The following is a 22,206-nucleotide window of genomic DNA, read 5'->3' as shown; positions in this document are numbered from 1 at the left end:
TAGGCTGTGGTGCAGTTCAACAGTTGGGGAACTGGTATTTTAATAGTAGGGCTTTTTAAATTTAAATTGTAATAATTAAAAATATAAGTCCTAGGAAAGGTGCAGTATGACTCTGGAGGGAAAGTGAGCTATATACTTGTTCTGCTGTGCGTTAATATTTTGAAGCTATGTTATAAAGAAGCAGTGCAATGTAGTTTAAGCCTTTGTTGGGTTCTTTGACAGTCACATAGTTCCTTATCAGCTGATGACACCCAGTTATGACAAAAACTTGAGTGCCTCTTCTCTCTTGAGAGCTATAAAGCTCCCAAAGCCATTTTTTTGCCTGCAGTAGCCTTCTAATAGAGAGATCTCTTACATAATTACTTAGATACTACTGAGATCGTGCCCTGTAATGACTAGGAAAGGTGGTCTTATGGTTAAGGTACTGGTCAGAGTCAGAAGATCTGATTTTCGTTCCTGGTTTGTGTGTGATTTTTGGCAAGTTTTCTTATCTGTAAAATAGGGATGATAATCTTCCTCCTAGGGGGAATTCCAAAACTATAATCATTGACATTTGTAAAATGTGTGGAGATCTTTGAGTGGAAAGGGATATAGAAATGTAAAATAGTAGTAATGTACCTACAGTAGAAGCCTATAAGAGACCGATCAAGAACTAGTACTGACTGTTTTATCTTACTTACATTTCCCAAATACTTTAGTAGAGCTTTTACAGTCCAAGTCATGTAGTTAAAAGGCACTGACATGTACGAGGTGCCCTGACTAAGGGAATTGCAGATAAATTGCGCAATGTGGCTTTCAGTGAAGCAGAACTCTTGATAACCCTTTTGCTATGAATCCAGCTTTATGGGTGAATGAAGATGGAATGCCTATGGAATGAAGATGAAGCAGTTAAAGGGAATTCCTTGTTGACATGTAGAAAGAGTGAAACCTGGACACAAATGGTTTAGTTTGCATGTGCACCCCACCAATCTGAATCAGAAACGTTTTCGGCCCTACACTATATTTTAAGATTTAATAGTTAGGCACCATATCCAAGTGGGTCTGACACTCACTGGGATAAAAAATTGCGGTAAGGTTAAAATTAGTAGCACAAAATAAATGTTACCTTTGTTACTAGCAAATACAAAATCCCATAAATTTCTCTAGTATTTGCTCCTAGTAAATAATTTGAACGCTGTATCCGTTTTCCCCTCCTGGGAAATTGTCTGTTGTTTAATGTGGCCAGCATCGTGTAGAACGGGGGCTGCATTAATGATGCCCTGTCCCTGTTCTTGCCCACTTGTGTTTGATCCTGTAGTCAGCTGCAGAGTAATGTATGAAGTGACAAGGATGGTATCTTGATTGTATCCAGCTGCCTGGAACAAGTCAAGGGCAAAGATGCCTGTCATGTAGCAATAGCTTCACCAAAGCACACATTAAAGAATGTAAAGAAATATAGCATGTAGCTTTTGAACATGTCCCTGTTAAAGGAAAGGGGCGTATTAGACCCAAAGTCACTCCTGAAAGCAGATTAGCTTGTAGCCATAACCACCATGTGTAAAGTTTCATTTTAACCATGCTTGGCTCTTAAACAATGTTAACTCTTTTTGCGCAGAACAGTTGTGTTCCCTTTAACAGGAAAATTGGTGCTGTTTTCCTGTGTTCTTGCATTAATTAAAGAGCCACATCCACACTTGGAAATGTCGGGTTCTTTTAAAACAAACTCAAAATAAAACAGTTACTTACGTGTATTTCCTTCCCAGACATTCATTATTTCAGAATTCCTTGTTTCTCAATAGAAGCTTCTTCCAGCACTGTGAATTTTAATGTCACAAATGCTCACATTAGAGTCATAGAATGAACTGAGTAGCAGCAGTTTGAAAGATGAAGCTGTTAGGATCATTTAAGGAAGCACGTGGGAGCTTGGAAGAAATGGGAGGAAATGAAGGGGCAGAAATAGGTTGAGTCAGGGGAAGCTTCCTAATGGAGAAATTTGTTTGTTTGTGTTATAATTTTCTAAGGGAAACGATAGAAGCCTCTTGGGCCATTTAAAACTAAACCGGCGAAAGCAGTAGAAAATAAAGAACAATCCTTCAATGGCCTGAGGGAAAGAACCCTAATAGATTGGAACCCAATAGGTTTTCCCATTCCTAGCTTCTGAATTTGACACCTAACTCAGAGAATTTGCAGTGATGGGAATGTGTGTAAAAATGTAAGTTAAATAGCTACACTCTTGTTCAGAGCTATAAAAACTCGTCAAAAGATTTTTGTTTACTAAGCAAGATGAACTGTACAAAGCGTGGGGACTGAACAGCTATTACACAACACATGTCCATAAATGTACAGTGCATTCTTCCAAGATCTAAATGCTAAGCTGCCTCACTTGCTTGAGTATTTTTCCCTATGGGAGTTGGTGGAGTGGTCCAGGGAACACCTATAATTGTAACTTCTCTAAGTAGCTTCCCTGAATCGTCTCAAGTGAGTTAGCTCACTGTTTGTGCCACTGCTGGCTTTAACACCTCTGTTACTCTCTGCAGGTTTGGCGGGAGTTTCCCGACAGACTGGTTGGGTATCCAGGTCGCCTGCATCTGTGGGACCATGAGATGAACAAATGGAAGTATGAATCAGAGTGGACCAATGAAGTCTCCATGGTGCTTACTGGAGCAGCTTTTTATCACAAGGTAGCACTGATTTCCAAGATAATTAGGAAGCTTGTGGACTACGCAGTGTCCTATAAGTTTTAGTGTGCTGCCTTTTTGGTCATTTACTATAGATGGCATTGCAAAACTTTTAAAAGCGGTATAATATTGATGGCACAGGAAGGTACTGTGTGAATGGTGTGGGTGGGGGGGGGGGGAAATAGGAAAAAAATGAAAAATCAATGTATTTTTTTATATTATGATAGCGCCCACATTGAGCTAGGTACTGTACAAATATAGAGGAAGATGTGCTCCCTGCCCTGAAGAGCTTGCAATTTAATATAGAACTTTTGGGAAACTCCTGACTTATACATGAACTTTCAAATGTCTTTCTCAACCCCCAACCCACCCTTGCAATCGTACCCTAATTATGGCAATGCAATTGTGTTTGTAAATAAAGGACCATATTTTCAAAGAGATGCTCTTCAACTTGGCCATCTAAATAAAGTGGCCAGATTTTCAGAAGGGCTCAGCAGCTTCCACTCAGAATAAACTGGGCCTATTTGAAAATTGGGCTCTAATGTTTGCCCCCTTTTCCTCTTTGTTGTCTTTTGTCAGTGATGTCCTCTATACACCTTTTTGTAGAGGCACAAAATATTACATTCTTAGAAAGTGAGAAGGTGCAGGCACCCTAAAAGTGAGCAAGGCGCATGGAGGTGCAGAAGAGACTTCAACAATCACCATATTAAATATTTTAAAAGATGGGGTGTATTTTTTGTTCACATCTGTAGCTCTGTTGTTTGGGGTTCATTTTGTGAGGCTATGGTTACAGTTTCTAGAGCAATCCAAAAACCAGTTGCAGACCTTCCTAAAACTGTATTCTCCTGCTCTGGCTATAGAAACAACTATTCTGTCTAGAACTATTTTGGTGAACTTATAGAAAAACACAATTAAATAGTAAACGTTTGTGGGATGTGTTGTTGCACAGTGAATATAGGATTGTAATTAAAGTTTTAAAAGAAGAAAAGCAAATGCAGAAATATTACCTTTTTCTACACATGGTGTGGTAAAGAAAGCATAGTGTTAGGCACACAAAGATGGCTCTCTATTTGTGCATAGCAGGCTAAAACTGTGACTGGCTAAAAGGAAGCAGCAACTCTTTCACTTTTAAATGTCACAAATGCAGCTCCAACAACTAGACTGTGAGGAGCAGGGTTTGCTCACATTCCATTCCTTAGTTGTCTACTGTTCCCAATAACTGGAATATTTTGCAGGCAGGCAGTCACTGTAATTGTATTTAAAGTTGCATTCTCCTTTCTTTCTCTCTCTCTCTCTCTCACCTTTCTATCCTGCAGTATTTTAACTACCTTTACACTTACAAAATGCCTGGAGACATCAAGAACTGGGTGGACGCCCACATGAATTGTGAAGATATCGCCATGAATTTTCTAGTGGCAAATGTTACTGGCAAAGCGGTTATTAAGGTCTGATTTTCAGCAACTTTTATCTGATGTATCTTTCTAACGCAAAAAGGTCACAAATTGATATGCGAGTTTAGTTTAGTGGGTTTTGAATATCCTCCTATATCTGCTTTCTTCCTCTCATTTACCTCTGGAATGGTTCTGTTTCCCTTCCACAGTAGGAATAGCCCAGTTCATTGAGACTAGCATGCCAATTGGGAATACAGGATTGATTATTGATCATTGTGGCTGCCTACACAGAGTGGATAGGTTAAATTATAAAAAAATATTTTTTGAGACTGCCAGGGGGAAAAAATCCTGGCCCTGTGTATCGTGACTGGCAACAGCTGATTTATAGGAATGTTAATTGCAAGAATGTTAATTGCAAGATCAGTTTTAAATGAACTTTTTATCCCTGAATTAATTTCCTGACATATTTCGACATGTTTTCAGGTCTGGACATTCACTCTGTACATTCATTTCAAAGTGTGTCAAGTTGGAATGAGATTTAGAGGCTGCCAGGCATTACTTCAATTAGCAAGGTCCGCTTTCCCGCCTGTCTGTCATCATTTACCGGGACTGGTGGCTGTGTTTCCTAGAAAAGTCTTTTAGAAGATAAAGTGTGTGTGTTTTTTCTGAAAAAGTTTGTGAGCTGTACAAGGGCACTGTAGAGTAATTTGGCACCTCAATGCAATTGGGAGAGTCTTGCAGAGTTTGCCAGTCAGCTATTAACTCAAGTGAGCAAAAGAGCGTCTGTTGGATTAAGGTTACGGTGAAGTATGGGAAGCTATATTTCATCACTGTTATGGCTGCAAGAACAAATGGTGTTTATACAGGGACCTTGGCAGTGAGAAAACAGTCATTAAACAGGAATTAAGGAGCTTGTCATCGCCACTTCTTTTTAGTTACAGAAGGCAAAACCCCTCCAAACCATTTTTATTGGGCCCCTGTGAATTTTGCAGTTAGCCGGGCCAGATGGAGCTGAATGGGGGAATGGCATGGCGGTTTTTTTTAGTTTTCCAGAGTGCTCGACTTACACTGCAGGCATGTTCAGAGGCATTGCTATTAATTCCCTTGGTTGGAAAGTGTATCTCTTCTGTCGATGACGTCTGTCGTGCCTTTGTGCAGGTGACCCCACGAAAGAAGTTTAAATGTCCAGAATGCACAGCCATAGATGGATTGTCGCTGGACCAGACACACATGGTGGAAAGGTGAGTGGGCCTCCTTTCATTGCTGAGGGTGCCTCACTGTGATTCCCAGGGCCAGTTTTTGGGTCTCTCTGCAATTAGGACTAAAAGTGCACACTGTCGATATTCCTGAACTCTGAAATTGCTCTCTAAATCTGGTCATTCCTACAATGGGTAATAGGGCACACTGCACATGATCTGTAGTGACAAGTAATCTGCTTAAAGGAAGAGTTTTGAAAGGGCTCCCAGTTCAACAGCTTGGTTGTAAAACACATAGATTGTATGAAATTTAGGTTGCCAACAATATTTTTTATACAAATTTTTCATTTTATGATGGAAATTTAAATGTAATGAGCATTCAAACATTTTTAAAAACACAGGAAGTTGATAAACTGTCAGAGAGCAATTGGCTAACAAGGATAAAAATGACTGATAAAGGGAAAGTGTTATTGATGCTGTAATAACTGGTGTTTATACAATCTCTTTTCACCAAAGATCCCAAAGCCCACTTCTCTTGCTGAAGTGCAGTCACCTGTGTGGTTGAACATGGCAGCTATTTAACAGTGGTTGCAACATTATATGACAGGGAGAATTATTTTTGAAAGGTGAGATGTATTTGGAGAGGCAGTTTTGTAAAGGGTTTAGAGGAAAATATTAGGAATCAGAAGACATCTGAGTTCTGTTCTGCACTCTGCAGTTGACAAGTTTTGTAACTTTGGGAAAGCCACTAAAGCTCCCTGTGCCTCAGCTTCTCAACAGGGAAAATATTTACTTACCTTTTGTAAAGTGCTTTGAGATGCTTGTATATAAAGGGCTATCTGAGAATAAAATATTATGTCTTAATTATTTGTTTGGAATTTAGTAAGAATCCCTGAACTGACACACTTACATACCACGAGCATGTCCACATGAACTCTTTAGTCTGTTGTGTCTCCTCTGCAGGCCTCATGGCTATAGTCTTCTGAGTGGTTAGTATAGATGAGCCTTTCTTCCAAGATCAGTTATACTGCTGCATATTTTATGTTCAGACTACTTTTTATCAGTCATTCTCACTTTGTCAAGTGCATGGAATAATGCATTTGGTCACAAACACATCTGGAGAAAAATAATCTGAAATGCACGCATGCCTCCCCTTCATGCGAGAAAGAAACAATGGAAGCAATAATGCCGTGGGATATCTACACTAGTGATGATAGTAAACAACAAATTAGACGTGTTTGTGGCTGATAGGGGAGTAAAATAGGCCAATGCAAGTCTTAGCTGCAGGGGCATCAAGTCATGAAACAGGAAGGAAATTGTCTAGCTGTAGATATTTTGAATGCACTTATCACCATAACAAATACAGACCCTCTCCACATTGCTCTGATGAGACTGCACCTGGAACACTGTATTCATTTGTGTGCTCTTCATTACTAGAAGGATATTGACATATTGAAGTGAGTTCAGTGAATAGCTGCAAAAGTGGTTAGTAGGCTGGAAGGATTGATTTATGAGACGAGATTAAAAGAGCTAAGTATATACAACTTTGCTAAATGATGACTAACTAGAGATATAACAGTCTTCAGGTACTGAAGAGTGTAAATACGGAGGACAGAGATGAGTTATTCACAGTGCTACAGGAATATATTACTCTAGGAGGGATTAAATTAAGAAAAGAAAAAAGTCAGATGAAAATCAGGAAGTACTTCCTAACACTGAGATCTGTTATTGTATAGAATAATTTCTCCAGGAAGGAGTATAGAAGCCTTGTGAAATTTAAATGTAAACTGGATGAAGCACTAGAAAATATACTGTAGGAAACAATCCTGTATTGGCTGAGGAATGGACTACATGGATTTAGTAGTTCTTTTCTATTATTGTTGTTGTTTGTATTGCAGTAATACCTAGGAGTTTGTTTTGGGCCAGGACCCTATTAAAACTTAGGAAGGAAAAATCATATGCACCATTCCAAAATAGGGAATAACTGGGTAGGCAGTACTACTGCAGAAAAGGATCTAGGGGTTATGTTGGCTTATATTCAGTTTGTGATCCACTAATGTGATGCAGTTGCGAAAAAGGCAAATACCATTCTGGGGTGTATTAATAGGACTGTAATATGTAAGATGTGGTAGATAATTATCCCGTTCTACTTGGCACTGGTGAGGCCTCAGCTGGGTACTGTGTCCAGTTTGGGGCATCACACATTAAGAAAAATGTGAACAAATTGGGGAGAGTCCAGAGGAGAGCAACACAAATGAGGAAAGGTTAAAAAAACTGGACATGTTTAGTCTTGAGAAAAGAAGACTGAGAGGGAACCTGATAACAGTTTTCAAATGTATTAAGGGCTGTTATAAAGAAGACAGTGATCAGTTGTTCTCTGTATCCACTGTATGTATGACAGCAGATAACTAACTGGCTTAGTCTGCAGCAAGGAAGATTTAGGTTGGATATTAGGAAAAACGTTGTGACTATAAAGATAGGAAAGCACTGGACTAGGCTTCCAAGTGAGGTGGTGGAATCCCCATCATTGGAGGTTTTTAAGAACAGATTGGACAGACATCTGTTAGGGATGATGTAGGTATACTTGGTCCTATCTCAGCTCAGGTGGCTGGATTAGATGTCCTCTCAGGTCTATTCTAGTCTTGTATATCTGTGGTTCTATGCTAGTCCCTTTAAAAAACACATAGCAATAACGAAGTCTCTGTCCCAAAGAACATTCTAATTTTATCAAAAGGATATGTTATCTATCATGTAACAATATTGGTGTCCCAAAAGTAAAATGTTGCTGACAGTTTAGTGAGTATACTCTCACACTGTGTTCTTCCCAACATTTAAGTTTCCACCAGAGGAGATAACTAAGCTGGAGAAAGTGTCAGAAAGTAATAGCAAATCAAACTTGTTTATAAAACTACTTGATTATCCAGCTAGAGGAATTTAGAAAGGAATGTAGCAACTTCACCTTGAAGAACAACTGTGGTGATACACAACTGGAATATAGTCATACTTGATTTTTATATTTTAAAGATTGCCCTTACTGTTTAGGTTGACCTGGCTTCAGCAGTATAAACCGTACCTTGTGGTAAGAGTGTGAGCTAACATACCAACCAACTGCCACGGTCCATGTAGTCCCATGTTACTACTGTCTATTTGAAATTAGTGGGCGCTAGCTGAAAAACTTGCAGGGTTTTTGTTTTTGTTTTTTTGTTTTTATGAAATCCCATAAACTGCCTATTTGTTTTAATGGGATAATAAACCACAGGATTCTCAGTGCAAGTTCCCATTAACTTAGCAATGGATAGAACTCTGATTTGGTTTCAGGGCTTAGCATCCATACCTATAATTCATGCCGACACTAGTCAGATATGTCAACTGCCTTCTGTTATGTTAGGAGAGACTCTAAATGTGAGAGGTGCCCTTGACTTTGAAGAACAATTCTTATAGTTAGCTGTGTAATGTCCAGTGCCCAGAATGATGCCCTTGGGTATATGACAGTGTTCCATAACAGGTCCATTTGCATACCAGACTACTGATTCCCTGGAATGCAGAAGTTGTGACACACGTAGGTCTTGGTATATGAGTTAGTACCAGGCTCAAATGACTGGGGATCAATCTATTGTTGTGAAATGGATGGTGTACAGGGCTAGTAATGGAGGTACAGAGTTTTTGCTTTGGGGTTTCTTTTTCAAAACCAGCACAGTGACCCATAGATACCAGGTGGTGGCTGTTTAGTGACACGTGAAAAGAATTGGTGATCTTCATCCTATTCCTTGAGGACAGATGATCACCCAGCAAAACCATCTGTGAGTGGGCCCATTGTTGGCAGTCTCAGCAGGAAGAAAAGAGTGACTAGATGATGAAAACTGAACTCTTTTCTTGTCTCAGAGGTTATGCTAAAATTAGGTGTGGTTACAGGGGAGAGAATTGATTCAAGGGCTTGATTGTCCAGAAGGCTGATCCAATCTGCTAAAAAGCCAACTGAGATCTTGTTTTTCAATTCACGCTAACTTAATTTCATGTTGAGCACAATTCTGTGTTGTAGGCAAAGTAAGAAAAAGATGAAATAATTCTTGGAAGCAAAGATGCGTGTGTTAATTTAAATGTGCAGAGCTATGAAAGCAGCCAGCCAAAACACCTGCCCCTCTGTATGAGATGACCTACTTTGTTTTCTTGGCTTCCAAGCCAAAAATGTTTAATGCTTTAGGTTTTTGTGTTGTTTTGTGTTGTCCAGAAGTGGCAGATCCTGTAGAATGCAAGCTGGGCCTGTTAAGCTCCATGCAGGAGATGAAAGCTCCCCTCCTGGGGAGGCACTTCTCCCCAGAGACACATTGTGTGACTTGTGTCTGACACATTTTTGGTTTAAAAAAAAAAATGCTATTCTTCAGCCTTGTTCTGTTGTTTGATGAGAAGTGAATTTTGTGAGTGAAGGTGAAGGTTCATAAAGGATTTTAATTTGAATTTTTCCTTTTATAATTTCTTTTAAAAATGAAGCCGCTTTCATGATGGTTACATGTGATATATTGTCATTGAATAGTCTATCCCTAGAATAAGTACAGCATGGGCCACAGCAATGTAAGTTTTCCCTACACTGTTTTCGGTCATTCTGCCTAATCTTTGACCTAGATGGATGACCTCTGGAGAGAAGAGGATCCATTCACTTTTGGTTTTTGCTGTTGGACTGCCATTTAGTGCTAGTTGTGATGGTGGCTTTTATGATGTGGACACCTGCCCATTAGGAACTAGACTGAGGGCTAGTCTACACTTACCGTCCGGGTCGACGCGGTGAGTTCGACTTCTCGGAGTTCGAACTATCGCGTCTGATCTAGACGCGATAGTTCGAACTCTGGAAGCGCCGCGGTCGACTCCGGTACTCCACCACTGCAAACAGCAGTGGTGGAGTCGACGGGGGAGCCGCGGAGTTCGACCCCGCCGCGTCTGGACGGGTGAGTAGTTCGAATTAGGGTACTTCGAATTCAGCTACGCTATTCACGTAGCTGAATTTGCGTACCCTAATTCGAACCCCCTTTTTAGTGTAGACCAGGCCTGAGACAACTAACTGACTCCACACAGTTGCTATGTGAGGGGGAGGGATAGCTCAGTGGTTTGAGCATTGGCCTGCTAAACCCAGGATTGTGAGTTCAATCCTTGAGGAGGCCACTTAGGGATCTGGGGCAAAAATTGGTCCTGCTAGTGAAGGCAGGGGGCTGGACTCGATGACCTTTCAAGGTCCCTTCCAGTTCTAGGAGATTGGTATATCTCCAATTATTACCTTTTTTTTTTTTTATTACCTATGTTACAATGACTTTCAGTCATTATTAGTTACCTATTTGTTTTAATGGGATAATAAACCACAGGACATATCTGTTGAATCAGTAACCTAGAAGTGAAAGGCTCTGTATTCCATAAGCCCTTGAGGGACAGCAGTTGTATAAACTTCTCACACACAGTTCTTGTAGTCCATCTAGCTCCTGGAACTCTGTGCTATTCCCTCTGCAAGACTTCAACACACAACTTGGATTATGTACCCCAGCCAAGCTTTTCAAAAGTAACTAGTGATTCTGGGTGCCTCAGTTTTTGAGAGGGTGGATTTTCGGCACTTTCTGAAAATCAGGGCCCTTAATGGTGGCTTGGAGTGGACACCCAAAAATTGAGGCACTAAACATCACTTTGAAAATCTTGACCCTGAATCCTAGTCTGCTGCACTCCATGTTGTTCTAGTCCTACTCCTCTAGTCCTCAGGTTCCTCTCTCTGCCAGTGCACCCTAACTAGGTCCTAGAACTGCCCTGCCTAGTCCACATTTTGGATAGCTGGTTCTATCTCTGTCCCTCAGTCCTGACCTACAGTTCCCTTACTATTCCAGGCCTGGGCCTTTCCTGAGCAGAGAATATTTGTGCCAGTTTATCAGGTGTTCTGTGATGCACACTGTTGCTCCCATCTTACCCTCCAGACTCCTTCTCATTTGTTTCCTACTGTAAGGATTTGAACACCTTTGGGGGGGAAAGAGGGCGATGGCAGAGTATGAATTGTCTGCACTGCTTAGCTTCGAACCCTTGCCACATTTTTAAGCCAGTACAAGAGTGACTATTACAGGTTGAAAACAACTGTGCAGAAATGTAGCACTTTCAAAAACTCTGTTTTCATTTGTTTACTCTTATTGTAGTTAAATAGGGAGCTAGAGGATGGCTTAAAAGATGAGGAATTAACTTTTGAAATCCAGTCTGGAGAGTTTTTTGGGTGGTGCTGAAGCAACCCCATTGCAAAACTGTCACACTTAGTTGGTGTGATTGGCCAACTCTGCTCAGGAAAGCTAGCCTGGAGACTGAATGACCCCCTCACCCTTAGAAGGGTTTGAAAGTGAGCATGGGGGTGGAGAGTGGGAGATACTTGCCCTGAGACTGTTTGCACCACACCACTGTTGGAGCACAGTCCTAGCTTGTTTCTCTAGCCAAAATACTTGCTGCTCTTTTGTCTGTTCTTTTAATCTGTGACCAGCAAAAGAAGCAGTGACCCCTTATTTTGTGGATGGCTCTCCATCGCTTGAGCATCTTGGAGGCTTACTTGCTGTGACTTGCAGTGTCAGAAGCTTTTTAAAACTATTGTGTTAAACACTGACCTAAAATTAGCTAAGCACTGGTTGAGATAAGATTAGCTAGGTTTTCCTTGCTATGCCTCCCCCACTCCCAGCCTTGCAATGAAAAGATTAAAGGGGGACTGTAAGGTTAAAAATCATGCACTTTAAAAAAACAAACAACCCCCCTGTTACTCTGCTACTCACACCTGAGATTATTAAAAGTGAAAGAATGATCAGAAATCTAATTAATTTTTCACTAATTTTGATGCTTTACTGTTCAATTTTGCTTCATATGGACAGATAAACTAGTCAGTTTCACTTTGTAGTTTTTTTTTATTCTGCTTCACTTTTAGGATCTCAAGCACAATCAATGCTGCTAACTTTATAGGGGAATGTTTGTTTATTTAGTAAAGAAAATCCATTTCTGATGGAGTCTAAAAAACAGAAAAAACTTTTCCATAGGTCTTCAGTTTCATAAATGCATGTTTTTTGCAAAACCTTCATTATGAGTTAAATTTGACCCACCAGTGGCACTTTGAGATGTGTTGGCAGCTAATCTGTTCTGCTTTACAGCATGTGTTGCTTTAAGAATGACTGGAATTCTAGGGGGAGGGAGAAGGGAAGCTTTGACCTCCATGTGCACATGTGTTGCTGGCAGCGTCCCCTTGCTCTTCACTGTGATTAAATGGATAAATCAAATAGCGCTAGCCCTCTTCCAAACCCTCTGTTTAGTGAGGCTCCTTCTCCTATTTCCTAGTAGCCAGTGTGGATGAAATATTTCCAAGAACATGAGGTAAGGTTATCGAGTTCTTTCTGGGGTGGGAGCTAGTAGCTGGCATGATCACTTAGTTACATTGCTATCTTTTTCATACAGGTCCGAATGCATCAATAAGTTTGCCTCTGTCTTTGGGACCATGCCTCTGAAAGTGGTGGAGCATCGTGCTGATCCTGTCCTGTACAAAGATGACTTCCCTGAGAAACTGAAGAGCTTCCCCAACATTGGCAGCTTGTAAAAGGCAGCTCGGAGGCAAACTTAAGTATAAAAACCAATGAGAGAAAAAAAGATGACCAGTGCGAAGATGAGCCTTAGGCCTTGAAGGAAAATGCCATTGTGTGGGTTATAACTGAGCGGAAGAGGATTAATGCCAGGTTCTGATATATTAATCCGTCCTTCACAATACACAGAACAGTAATGCAGAACACTGCAGCTATTTCTGTATTACACACACATACAGGACAGGCTCTATGCTTGGGTCTACTGAAAATGCCAAACACTTTTTTCCAGTGGAGGCTGCTTATACAGAAGAATAAAGCAGAATCTTGGTGTGTAAGGGGTGCCTTGCATGACTCCCCCATTCTGTTAAACACATTCTTTTGCTTTGATGCAACTACCAGTATAAATGCCAACTGCCTTCAATACTGGCTACAACAAGTATCCAGCCTGTTTTGCCCCCTATGAGGCTGGCATGCCTACCCCCATTGAGGTTAGTTGTTGGCTTTAAGTAATTGAGCAACAAAGATCCCTGCCTGGCTTTTTTGCTTAGCAAGATAAATGTTTTTCTTTAAAAAATAAAAATAAAAATCCAATCTTTTGTTGTAGGGTTTAGGGGGCTAAACATTTTTGCATTAAATGAAAAATATTTCAATGGGAATTGACGCAGATCACAGCCAAGGGAATGGTCTCCTTAATTTAAAGACTTAGATATCCCTATGATCACTACACCTCTCATATGTATGTATAAATCTCAGGTTTTCTGCTATACTCATAGAAGAGAAGTCCGTTCAATATAAAAGACATTTTATGGAGAGGAAAATGTATCTTCCGGCCTTACTATGTTTTGCTATCCCCAAAGCTCTTCCTTATCAAGATGGAACAGTTGTTTGTTCATATAGCATATCCATGTACTGGGGTAACAGCTTAAATGGATGTTTGTATATGTGAACCCTCTTCAGAAAACAATGTGCTGTAGGCTAGATTGTCATACACCTCAATCTGCAGGAATTCCACTTTACAGCTGGTGTGTGTATGTGCAGTATATTAATAACACATACACCTCTACCCTGATATAACACGACCCGATATAACATGAATTCGGATATAACACGGGGGGGGTGCAGGGCTGCGCACTCCGGCAGATCAAGGCAAGTTCGATATAATGCGGTTTCACCTATAAGGCGGTAAGATTTTTTGGCTCCCGAGGACAACGTTATATTGGGGTAGAGGTGTACTTAGCAAACAAACCCATACAAGCTGCCTTCATTTGAAGAATTGCCAAGGGTTAGCCTGTGATTAACCTATAGAACCCACTGCCACAGGCTCTTACTTGAATACATGGCTTAGTATAATTTTTAAAAGGTTAGACATTTGTTATGGAGGGTCAAGGTGTTTCTCCATGGTTAAAGTTGATCTGAATATTAACTGTCTACACTAGAGACAATAAAATTTTCAAGGATGATCAGTCCTCAGGCTCCAGCATATAAACTGATCCCAAGCTGGAACCAGAGAGGAAGTCTCCTCTTTGCCCAAGTGGTATAGTGTCCATCTATTTGGTGCATTATGAGCAGTTTGCACTTTCCTCACTAGCATCCAATACTACAACTGTTGGAGGCATCATGTTTGATGGACCATCTCTCTGTTACAGTATGACCATTCTTATAATTCTGCCAAACCCCAAACAGCAGGGCAATTGTTAGCACTCTTAGTTCATCCCCCAACCTCGAGAGTGACAGGCAGCAATGGCAAAAATCAAATGGAAGTCAAGCCAGAAACAGGAAACATCTGCTCCCTGTTTGTGTCATCCCAGTAAAACTTTCCTCATTGCCCAACACAGTGGAGGTGTTGGGAATGAGAAGCCTGTTAGAACAGTAGCTGTGAGGGGATACAGTAGCTGTGAGAGGAAGTGTCTGTAAACTAAATTCTCATTCTTGGGAATGTTTAATTACCAATAAATTCTAAGACTTGTTTCTAGGACCTTGCAGTCTTTGCTACGTTCTAACTGTGCTGGGGGGGATGGTAGTAGGCAATGGCAGGAATAGCTGTCCCGATGATGGTAATGCTAATGACTTTTTGCATACAGGGGGTACCACTGGGTGAGGAACACTGTTTCTCTGCTGCTGAGCAGTTCTTCCCTGCAGCCTCCACACATGCACTTACTTCCTGAGTCTGTTAGTTTATGTCTGAATTATGTCCTTGTGCTTCAGAATCACAGACTGCAGCTCACTTTCCATAAAGCAGCTTGTTTTTAAAAGGGAAATTATGACAGCAGAATATGTGACTGAACTGACCCCAGAGGTGGAGCTAACCTCAGGATGGCAGAGGTTTGGGAGTGTTCCAGAGAGAGAACTTCTCCCATGCACACAGTCTTGAAACTGCTGCAACCTGGGAGTTCCTCCTTAAGTTCATAGGCAAAGGTTACATGTAGCTTTTGCACAAACACTTATAGCACAAGGCAGATTTCAGACTGAGGGGAATATGGTGGCCTAGAAATAGAAGTGGTGGGTGGCAGCCTGACAAGGAAGAGCTCTGTGTAGCTCAAAAGCTTGTGTCTCTCTCACCAACAGAAGTTGGTCCAATAAAATATTTTACCTCACCCAGCTTGTCTCTCTGAAACCCACCTAAAGTGATCTCTAGGTTTGACACACTAAGTGATCAACAGCCCCTCATGGCCAAGATCATGTGGGCTTGAGCAAGTGTCTCTTCCTTGATAAGCCCAAGAGCCGTTATGTCAATTAACCTGTCACATTTTGTCCTGCATCATTTCATAGGTGTTTTTTATATTCCAAACTCTATTTAATGATGGTATGTTTCCGTTCTGTGGTATGGAAAGTGACCTGAATATAAAGTTGGGCAGCTGTCAAGTCTATAGGGCCACTTCCCCAACCCATTTATAATTGTATTGTTTCTGAAAACGATTCAAAAACTGTAAAATAGCAAAGTGTGTTTGAGAGAGAGAATTGGGATGATTCTATTGTCCATCATTAAATTAAGAGAATTGTTAACTGTTCAGCTTGTATGTTTTATTAAAAAAAAAGTTCAGTATGGATATTAAAAAAAAAAATTAGCTCAAAAGTATTGATTGTATTATTTGACTTCAGAAGAGGTGATTTCTGTACAATTCCCTAAGGAACTGTGGAAATATTCTGAAAGGAAAACTGCAGGGATTGTTTTTTTGCTAAATAAATCTGTATTAAAACATGAATATCCACAACACACTCTGGAAATAATCATCACTATTTTAACATCTTCACAACTGTTAATGGTGCTGGTGTCTTTCAGTGGGAGCTTTTACTCTGGATAAACTCTTCCCATATAACCCTCCAGAGAGGGTAGATTTTATTTGTTTCCAGTACCATTGAGGGTTGGGGGGTTTTTTGTTCGTTTTTTTTGGGGGGGGGGGGAGGGGGTGACTTCCCTTTTACACAATGGTTTAATTGTAATGCTGTGGATGTGTCAGTATCCTTCCCACTTTACTGGGAGTGGTCACTCTTTGCACCATTAAGGGTTATGTGCTCAGGAGAGAATTTGGGAGACCTCTGAAATGACCAACCTGAATAAAAGAAGGGGACTTTCTTACAAACAAGGAGGCTGCAAACATGAAGGGCCTGGATCTTGAGAGAAGGGCAGGTGGCTAAGCTATCTTGACAGTGGCATTCTTTGCAATGGCAGCTTCTTATTTCCTCTCTGTTCAGAGACCCTGCAATGTGTTTATTAAAATACATAGCATGCTGCAAAATTATCGAAATGATGGTGGGGGCACCTTGTTATTTGTACAGGAGGACAAAGAGGGATAGTTACTAAGCCAGTTGTGAAAGTCTCAGGGGTAAATTTTTAGCCTCACTGACCGTGTAAACGATTTGTCAGCTTAGTCTGTTGCCCACCTCAGAGCTCTGCTATCTGATTACAGGACATACCGATTGAGTCCCCAATGTTCTGAACTGCTGCTTTCCTGCTGTCTCCAGCTCTTACACTGAGCCCCCTGTTGCATCTTCACTAATGTTACTTGAATTTGCTTTACTGCAGCAACTATCTTTCTAACTGTGTTTAATATTAAGCTCAATAGTCAGCTCTTTGAACTCTGGATGCCTAAATTAGGCTCCTAAATCCATATGAAAATAAAAGTGGCTTTATTTTCAAAGGTTCTCAGGACCTGCGACTCCCATTGCTTTCAGTACATGGGTGAGTGCTGAGCACTTTGGAAAAGCAGGCCACTTGTTTTAAGGTGCCTAAGTATGGATTTAGGAGGCTACTTTTAGGCATTTGGGTTTGAAAATATTGACCTGAGCTTTATGATGACAGATTATTCTATTAAATGAGGTCACTCTGTGGATGCTTGTGTAGATACACTATGGAAGCAGAGTCTGTTACGCTGTAATAGCTATCTATAAGAATGCTGTTTGCTCGGAAGCATCCCAAAGTGGTTTATCGACAACGCACAGAAAATCTACTCATCCACCAATGAAATATAGCCTCGTCTGCACTGAAGGATCACTGCTGTTGTAACAGCAAAGCTACAAGAAGTGAAAATTGGCGGGCTGATTCAGGGAGGCAGATTGTAATGTTCTGAACTGGAATTGAGGCAGGACAAATGAAAGTATTCCAATTTTCTTGGAATTAGTTTTAAAGGCTCACGTATTTTCAATTTACCAGAACAGCTGCAGAGTTTTTGTTTTTTTTTCCAAACCAAACAGTAGCTTCCACTTCTACAGGACGGATGTTTAATTTTCCTGCTGTCATGTAGACTCTCCCTTGCAGTAAAAGCAGGGGTCGGGGGGAGAAAGAAAGACAAAACTGCACTGTCTAGTGCCTACAGCAGATGATATGTGAGGCGGAGACTGGGAAAAGCTAAGTTGGCTCCACTGTCTTACTTGCTGAGGAGCTGCGAATAGCAGAGCAAAGACCATCCAGAAGTTCAAACCGTACTGACAGACGATGGGAGTCCAAGAAAGTTGTTGTGGCAAAAAAACAACAAAATACCTTCCCCCAAGCCTACCAATAACTGCATCTCTCTGATGGAAGCTGCACGGTCTTGAGCTAAACAGCTGCAGCTCCCTTCACATGAGCATTTAAGCCACTAAAAGAATCCAGCTTCCAGAACCCAATTTGCAAACATATATGGGTATGGAGGAGGAGGATCTTCATGCTGCATTCCACCTCCCCTCTCCTCCCTTCATTGTAATCTGTCTCAGAGCAAGGTTCGCTAGGACTGTATAGATTTACATTTGATACTGGTGGGGCTTTTAGCCTCGCATCACACTTGTGTGTGTCTGTGTCTGTCTAAGTACCTCACAAGCAATAAAGTGAAGATGCTTCAGGTATTCAGAGCATTCCCACTCCCCTCTCTGTGAGTTGCTCACTTAACCCCCTCCAGAAGGTCAGTCAGTATTTATTGTTCCTGTTGTTACAGTTGACGAAACTGAGGCCCAGAGAAGCTGAGAGTTACCCAATGTCTCACAGAGTCTTCATAGGCAAAGCTGGGAATAGAACCTAGGCATCCGATTCCTTTCATGACAATCTTTTGTCTTGAGTGCAATTTTCCTGGAGCACTGGAAAGCCTCAGGACTGTGTCTTTATCAGTGTGAACATGACTTGGACTGCCCTGGTTTAAAACCCTTTAGAATCGTTCCCAGTGTGCTCAATGTAATTGTAGTTTGAGGTAAACTGCTGTTAAGCAGTCTTGCATCTGCTGATCTTCGGCATTCCAGTGTCTGCCAGGCTGTCATAGCTGCTTCCATGGCAAGTTGTGTTTTTCATTAAGGGGTGACAGCAACAATTGAGGCAATTAGCTGAAATGATGTGATGGTGGTGGCCAGGGTATTACCCACCTGAGGAAACACAGCACAGCCCTGATGGGTATTCCCAGCAGAAATCCTGGGAATGCTGCAAGGCTGCCTGCTCGATGTCTTCATTTTCTGGAGATGGTTGCAGCAATTCTCCAAATATTCTTGACTTTATCCCTGAATGCTTTGATTGTCTGTTTACTTGGAGAAAAGGGGAATGCTTTAACTCCTTCCTTTCCAGACTGGAGTGACAGCTCTGCAATCCTTCGATCCTACCTTGGGAGATGGTGACAATGTGAGATTACTACTCTTCTATAGTAACTGTGCAAGGCCATGTGCTTTCCCTGCCACCTGGTTGTTTTGGGATTGGGTTGTTTTGGGGGGTTTTTTTTTTAACGTTAGTTGACAGTAAACGCTGGGATGGCAATGCTTCAGGTATTCAGACCATTCCCAGGCCCATCTCTCAGAGTTGCTTATTGCGTCTCTGCAGCCATGTAAAACTAAAATCTGCTTCGGTTGCTTTATTTGAAAGCAAATGTGCTGCTGAAAGTTTTTCTGCATGGGCAGCAGTGGGAATTAAAATTCTTTGTCCACACAACAGGCACCAGTGATGCAGGCTTCCTTTTTCACTGTCCCCTAGTGTTGCAAGGAAACTCAGTCCCTGTGACCCATTCACTTAGCCTCTTTGCTGAGACAGGTGATACAAACAGTTGTGAGGTGGGGGATTTTTTGAGGCCATTTGTCCACAAAGAGCTGGTCATTTCACATAACACAATGAACAGTCATAGGATGGTAATTTTCAGGCATCATCAGTTGCTGTTTGATACAAGGCATAAAGATGAAAGGCTTCATATATCATCCCTAGTCTTCTGAGCCACATAGTTCTCCATTCATTCTCTCTTTCTCTCACATGTGCCTATGTACATATATGAAATGATAACCTGGCACGCATGGCTCTGAAATGAGTTCAGTCATAAAGGAATGAATCAGAGCTTGTATGGAGCCTGCCACTTATGGGCAGGTATTCTGTTATGAACTGGAACAGAAGGACCAGTAATGCTGTTTCTTGAATTGGAATCTTCTAATCCACTTCATCATTTGCTGGGTTGGTGCATTAGTTGGAAGACAGAGCAGTGATGCACGTCCTGCCCACTCCTTTTGCACCTCTTCTCTGGGCTACTATAGTGCAGCTTTTATATGGACAAAGGTCAGTTCAAGTCCCAAATGTAGGTTTGGTTTAAAAACAAGCTTTTCCAAAACCAAACATCGCTGGAAATGTTTCCATAGTGCTGTTTGTATAACTACAGAAACAGTTTAATTTGAAGGAATCATTTTCTCCTGCATGTTTGTGGCATTCAAAATGGTGCACTATTCTGCTAAAGTATGCCTAGAACTGTACACAAGTGTGAACGTGACTACATGGTTTTAATTGCACTAGGGAAGTGTAGTGCAAAAAGTAAGCAAAATTGTCAATCTTTAGAATTCTTTCCATCTTTATTTAACACTTGTAAATAAATAATCCTCCTTTTAAGGACAGAAAACATAGATTTGAACCTTACAGCATCTCTTTAATTTTTGTATGTTTGGTTTCTTTGTCATTTTTGTTGTGTTTTATTTTTCAGTGAAAAATGATGCTTTTGAGAGTGTAAATCTGCAAACTTCTGTTGTTGTTGACTGTAATGCATCCAGAGGTGTGCCTCTCAAAACAGCTAGACAAGAACCCTGCCCCAAAAAGTACAATCAGAAACCCAGTCCTGAAATCATATCAATGTTGGGGGGATCCTTAAGCTTCCACTGAGCCCCTTGAAGTCAACGGGACTCCAGCATGATTGCCAGGGTCCACCAAGTAGATCTGATGGTAGGATCAGAGCCTGAAACTTGGATGAGATACAAGTGAGGGAGAGAACAAACAGGAGGATGGAGAAGGGAAAGCCAGGCTTCCGTAAACATGATCAGATGGTGACTGAAGACTTATGTTGGTGAGCAAGAATATTTTTTGGCTTAATGGCTAGTTTGCTTTCTGTTGGATTTTTGACCGAAGTGATGCTTCATCAGGGATTGGACTGAGGAACAAATTGGAATTTTCTGTTGGCTCTAATGGAGGCACAAGGAGCGTGGGGTATAAGCACCTTCATGAGAAGCGATGGGTTCCAGGAACATGCGGCTGGGTGGTAAAAATCTGCTTCCTGCCACACCCCTGCTTGCACTTGTCAAAGTTAGACTCAGGACTCACAGTTTGTCAGACCACTCTGTTTTATTAGCACAGCGCTTCTGCTAATAACACCCAGATAATGTGAGCCCCATGCAAGACACAAACTATCTTATTTATACAGATAAAAGGATGAGAACTTAACAAGATAACAAAGGGAGCAGAATCAGATAAGTTTACCTGGGTTAGGCATGCATATTTTATTCCCTTACTAACTACTACCCATCTTCTGTTAATGTTTTGCCATTAGCACCATTGTTTATGCCTAATGTTTCTTTTCCTGGCACCTGTATTTCAACATTTCTTATTTCTGCTTAAAGGTACATACAACATTTCTTTAATCCATTCTTATTTTTACAATATAATTTATTCTACTTTCACAATCCCTCCTTTTGGTCAAGCTTACGCCATGACCAAAATTTTACTGGGTTTTACATATTAACCGTTTTTTTATCTCTTTGTTCATTAGCAATATTTAAAATTATTGTATTAGCACTCTGTTCTGGGGCAGTTACCTGAGTAGCATGCCTTACACAATTTTGGGTACAACAGGAGACTAACTGAAAACATACAAAAATTATTAGGATTTCAAACAGGATAGTTAGGGCTTCCTGAAACAACCAGTTTCCTATACCACAGAATACTTAGCCACTTCCATAAAGAACTTGGCTTTTTATGGGGAATATATGCGATTTGTTCTAAGTGGCTAGCGTGATCTATTACCTTATTGGTATCGTCAGGTATAAACACACAACATTGTTTTTTTTTTAATGAGAGCACAGGTCCCTCCTTTGGCCGCCAGCACTATGTACAATGCCTGACGTTTTTGGAGGGCCACCTGTCGGACCGCCCCTGTTTCTTTGGCCAGGGCTCTTAAAACTTTCTCCAGTTTTATTTGCCATTATTTTAACTACTTCTTTTAACCTCAGGAGCCTTTTTGCCCGGTGTATTACTCCCCCAAGTGGGTTAAAGGAACTGCCAATAGTCTCTTCCCAGGTGTCATTACTGTTCCATATTGTATTAAACGGACGAGGTCCTCCAGTGAGGTCTGGGGAATTGAGTGGGATAGCCAGGACAGGAACATCAGTTTGACAGTGGGCTGGGATGTGGCTGCAGACCCAGCATTTAGAAATATTAAGGGTCTGAGCTATCCACACTTGCTGCTGGATAAAAGAATTGTCATTGTGGACTCCCCCGACCTTCAGACACCAACAGCCGAGGAACAGGCACCACATGTTGGAGGCAGGGCCCTTCTGGTTCTGACAACCTCAACTGAGGGAACTGTAGTCACAGTTTTATGTCCACCAGGCAGCAGGCGCTAGGCTCACTACTGCTTTTTCTTGGGCCTTGCTTTAGGTAGTCGTCTGCTTCTGGCAACCCTTACGAGAACGTAGATTGTAAGGTATT

At 41.2% G+C, this 22,206-nt stretch overlaps 1 protein-coding gene across 4 annotated transcripts in view; it reads left to right on the top strand.

The window, feature by feature from the left end:
• EXT2 (exostosin glycosyltransferase 2) overlaps positions 1-15,882 on the top strand; it is a 109,658-nt gene extending 93,776 nt beyond the window's left edge. For all 4 annotated transcript variants that reach the window (XM_045015051.1, XM_045015053.1, XM_045015054.1 and 1 more), the window contains 4 exons: positions 2,517-2,660; positions 3,974-4,102; positions 5,207-5,289; positions 12,688-15,882. In XM_045015051.1, coding sequence (XP_044870986.1) covers positions 2,517-2,660; positions 3,974-4,102; positions 5,207-5,289; positions 12,688-12,826 — 495 coding nt within the window. In that variant the 3' untranslated portion in view covers positions 12,827-15,882. The remainder of the gene's footprint in view (positions 1-2,516; positions 2,661-3,973; positions 4,103-5,206; positions 5,290-12,687) is intronic.
• The last annotated feature ends 6,324 nt before the right edge of the window (positions 15,883-22,206 follow it).

The sequence above is a fragment of the Mauremys mutica genome, chromosome 4 (assembly GCF_020497125.1).
Source record: "Mauremys mutica isolate MM-2020 ecotype Southern chromosome 4, ASM2049712v1, whole genome shotgun sequence".
In the NCBI taxonomy this organism is placed as follows: Eukaryota; Metazoa; Chordata; order Testudines; family Geoemydidae; genus Mauremys; species Mauremys mutica.
This window is presented reverse-complemented; position numbering and strand designations above follow the sequence as displayed.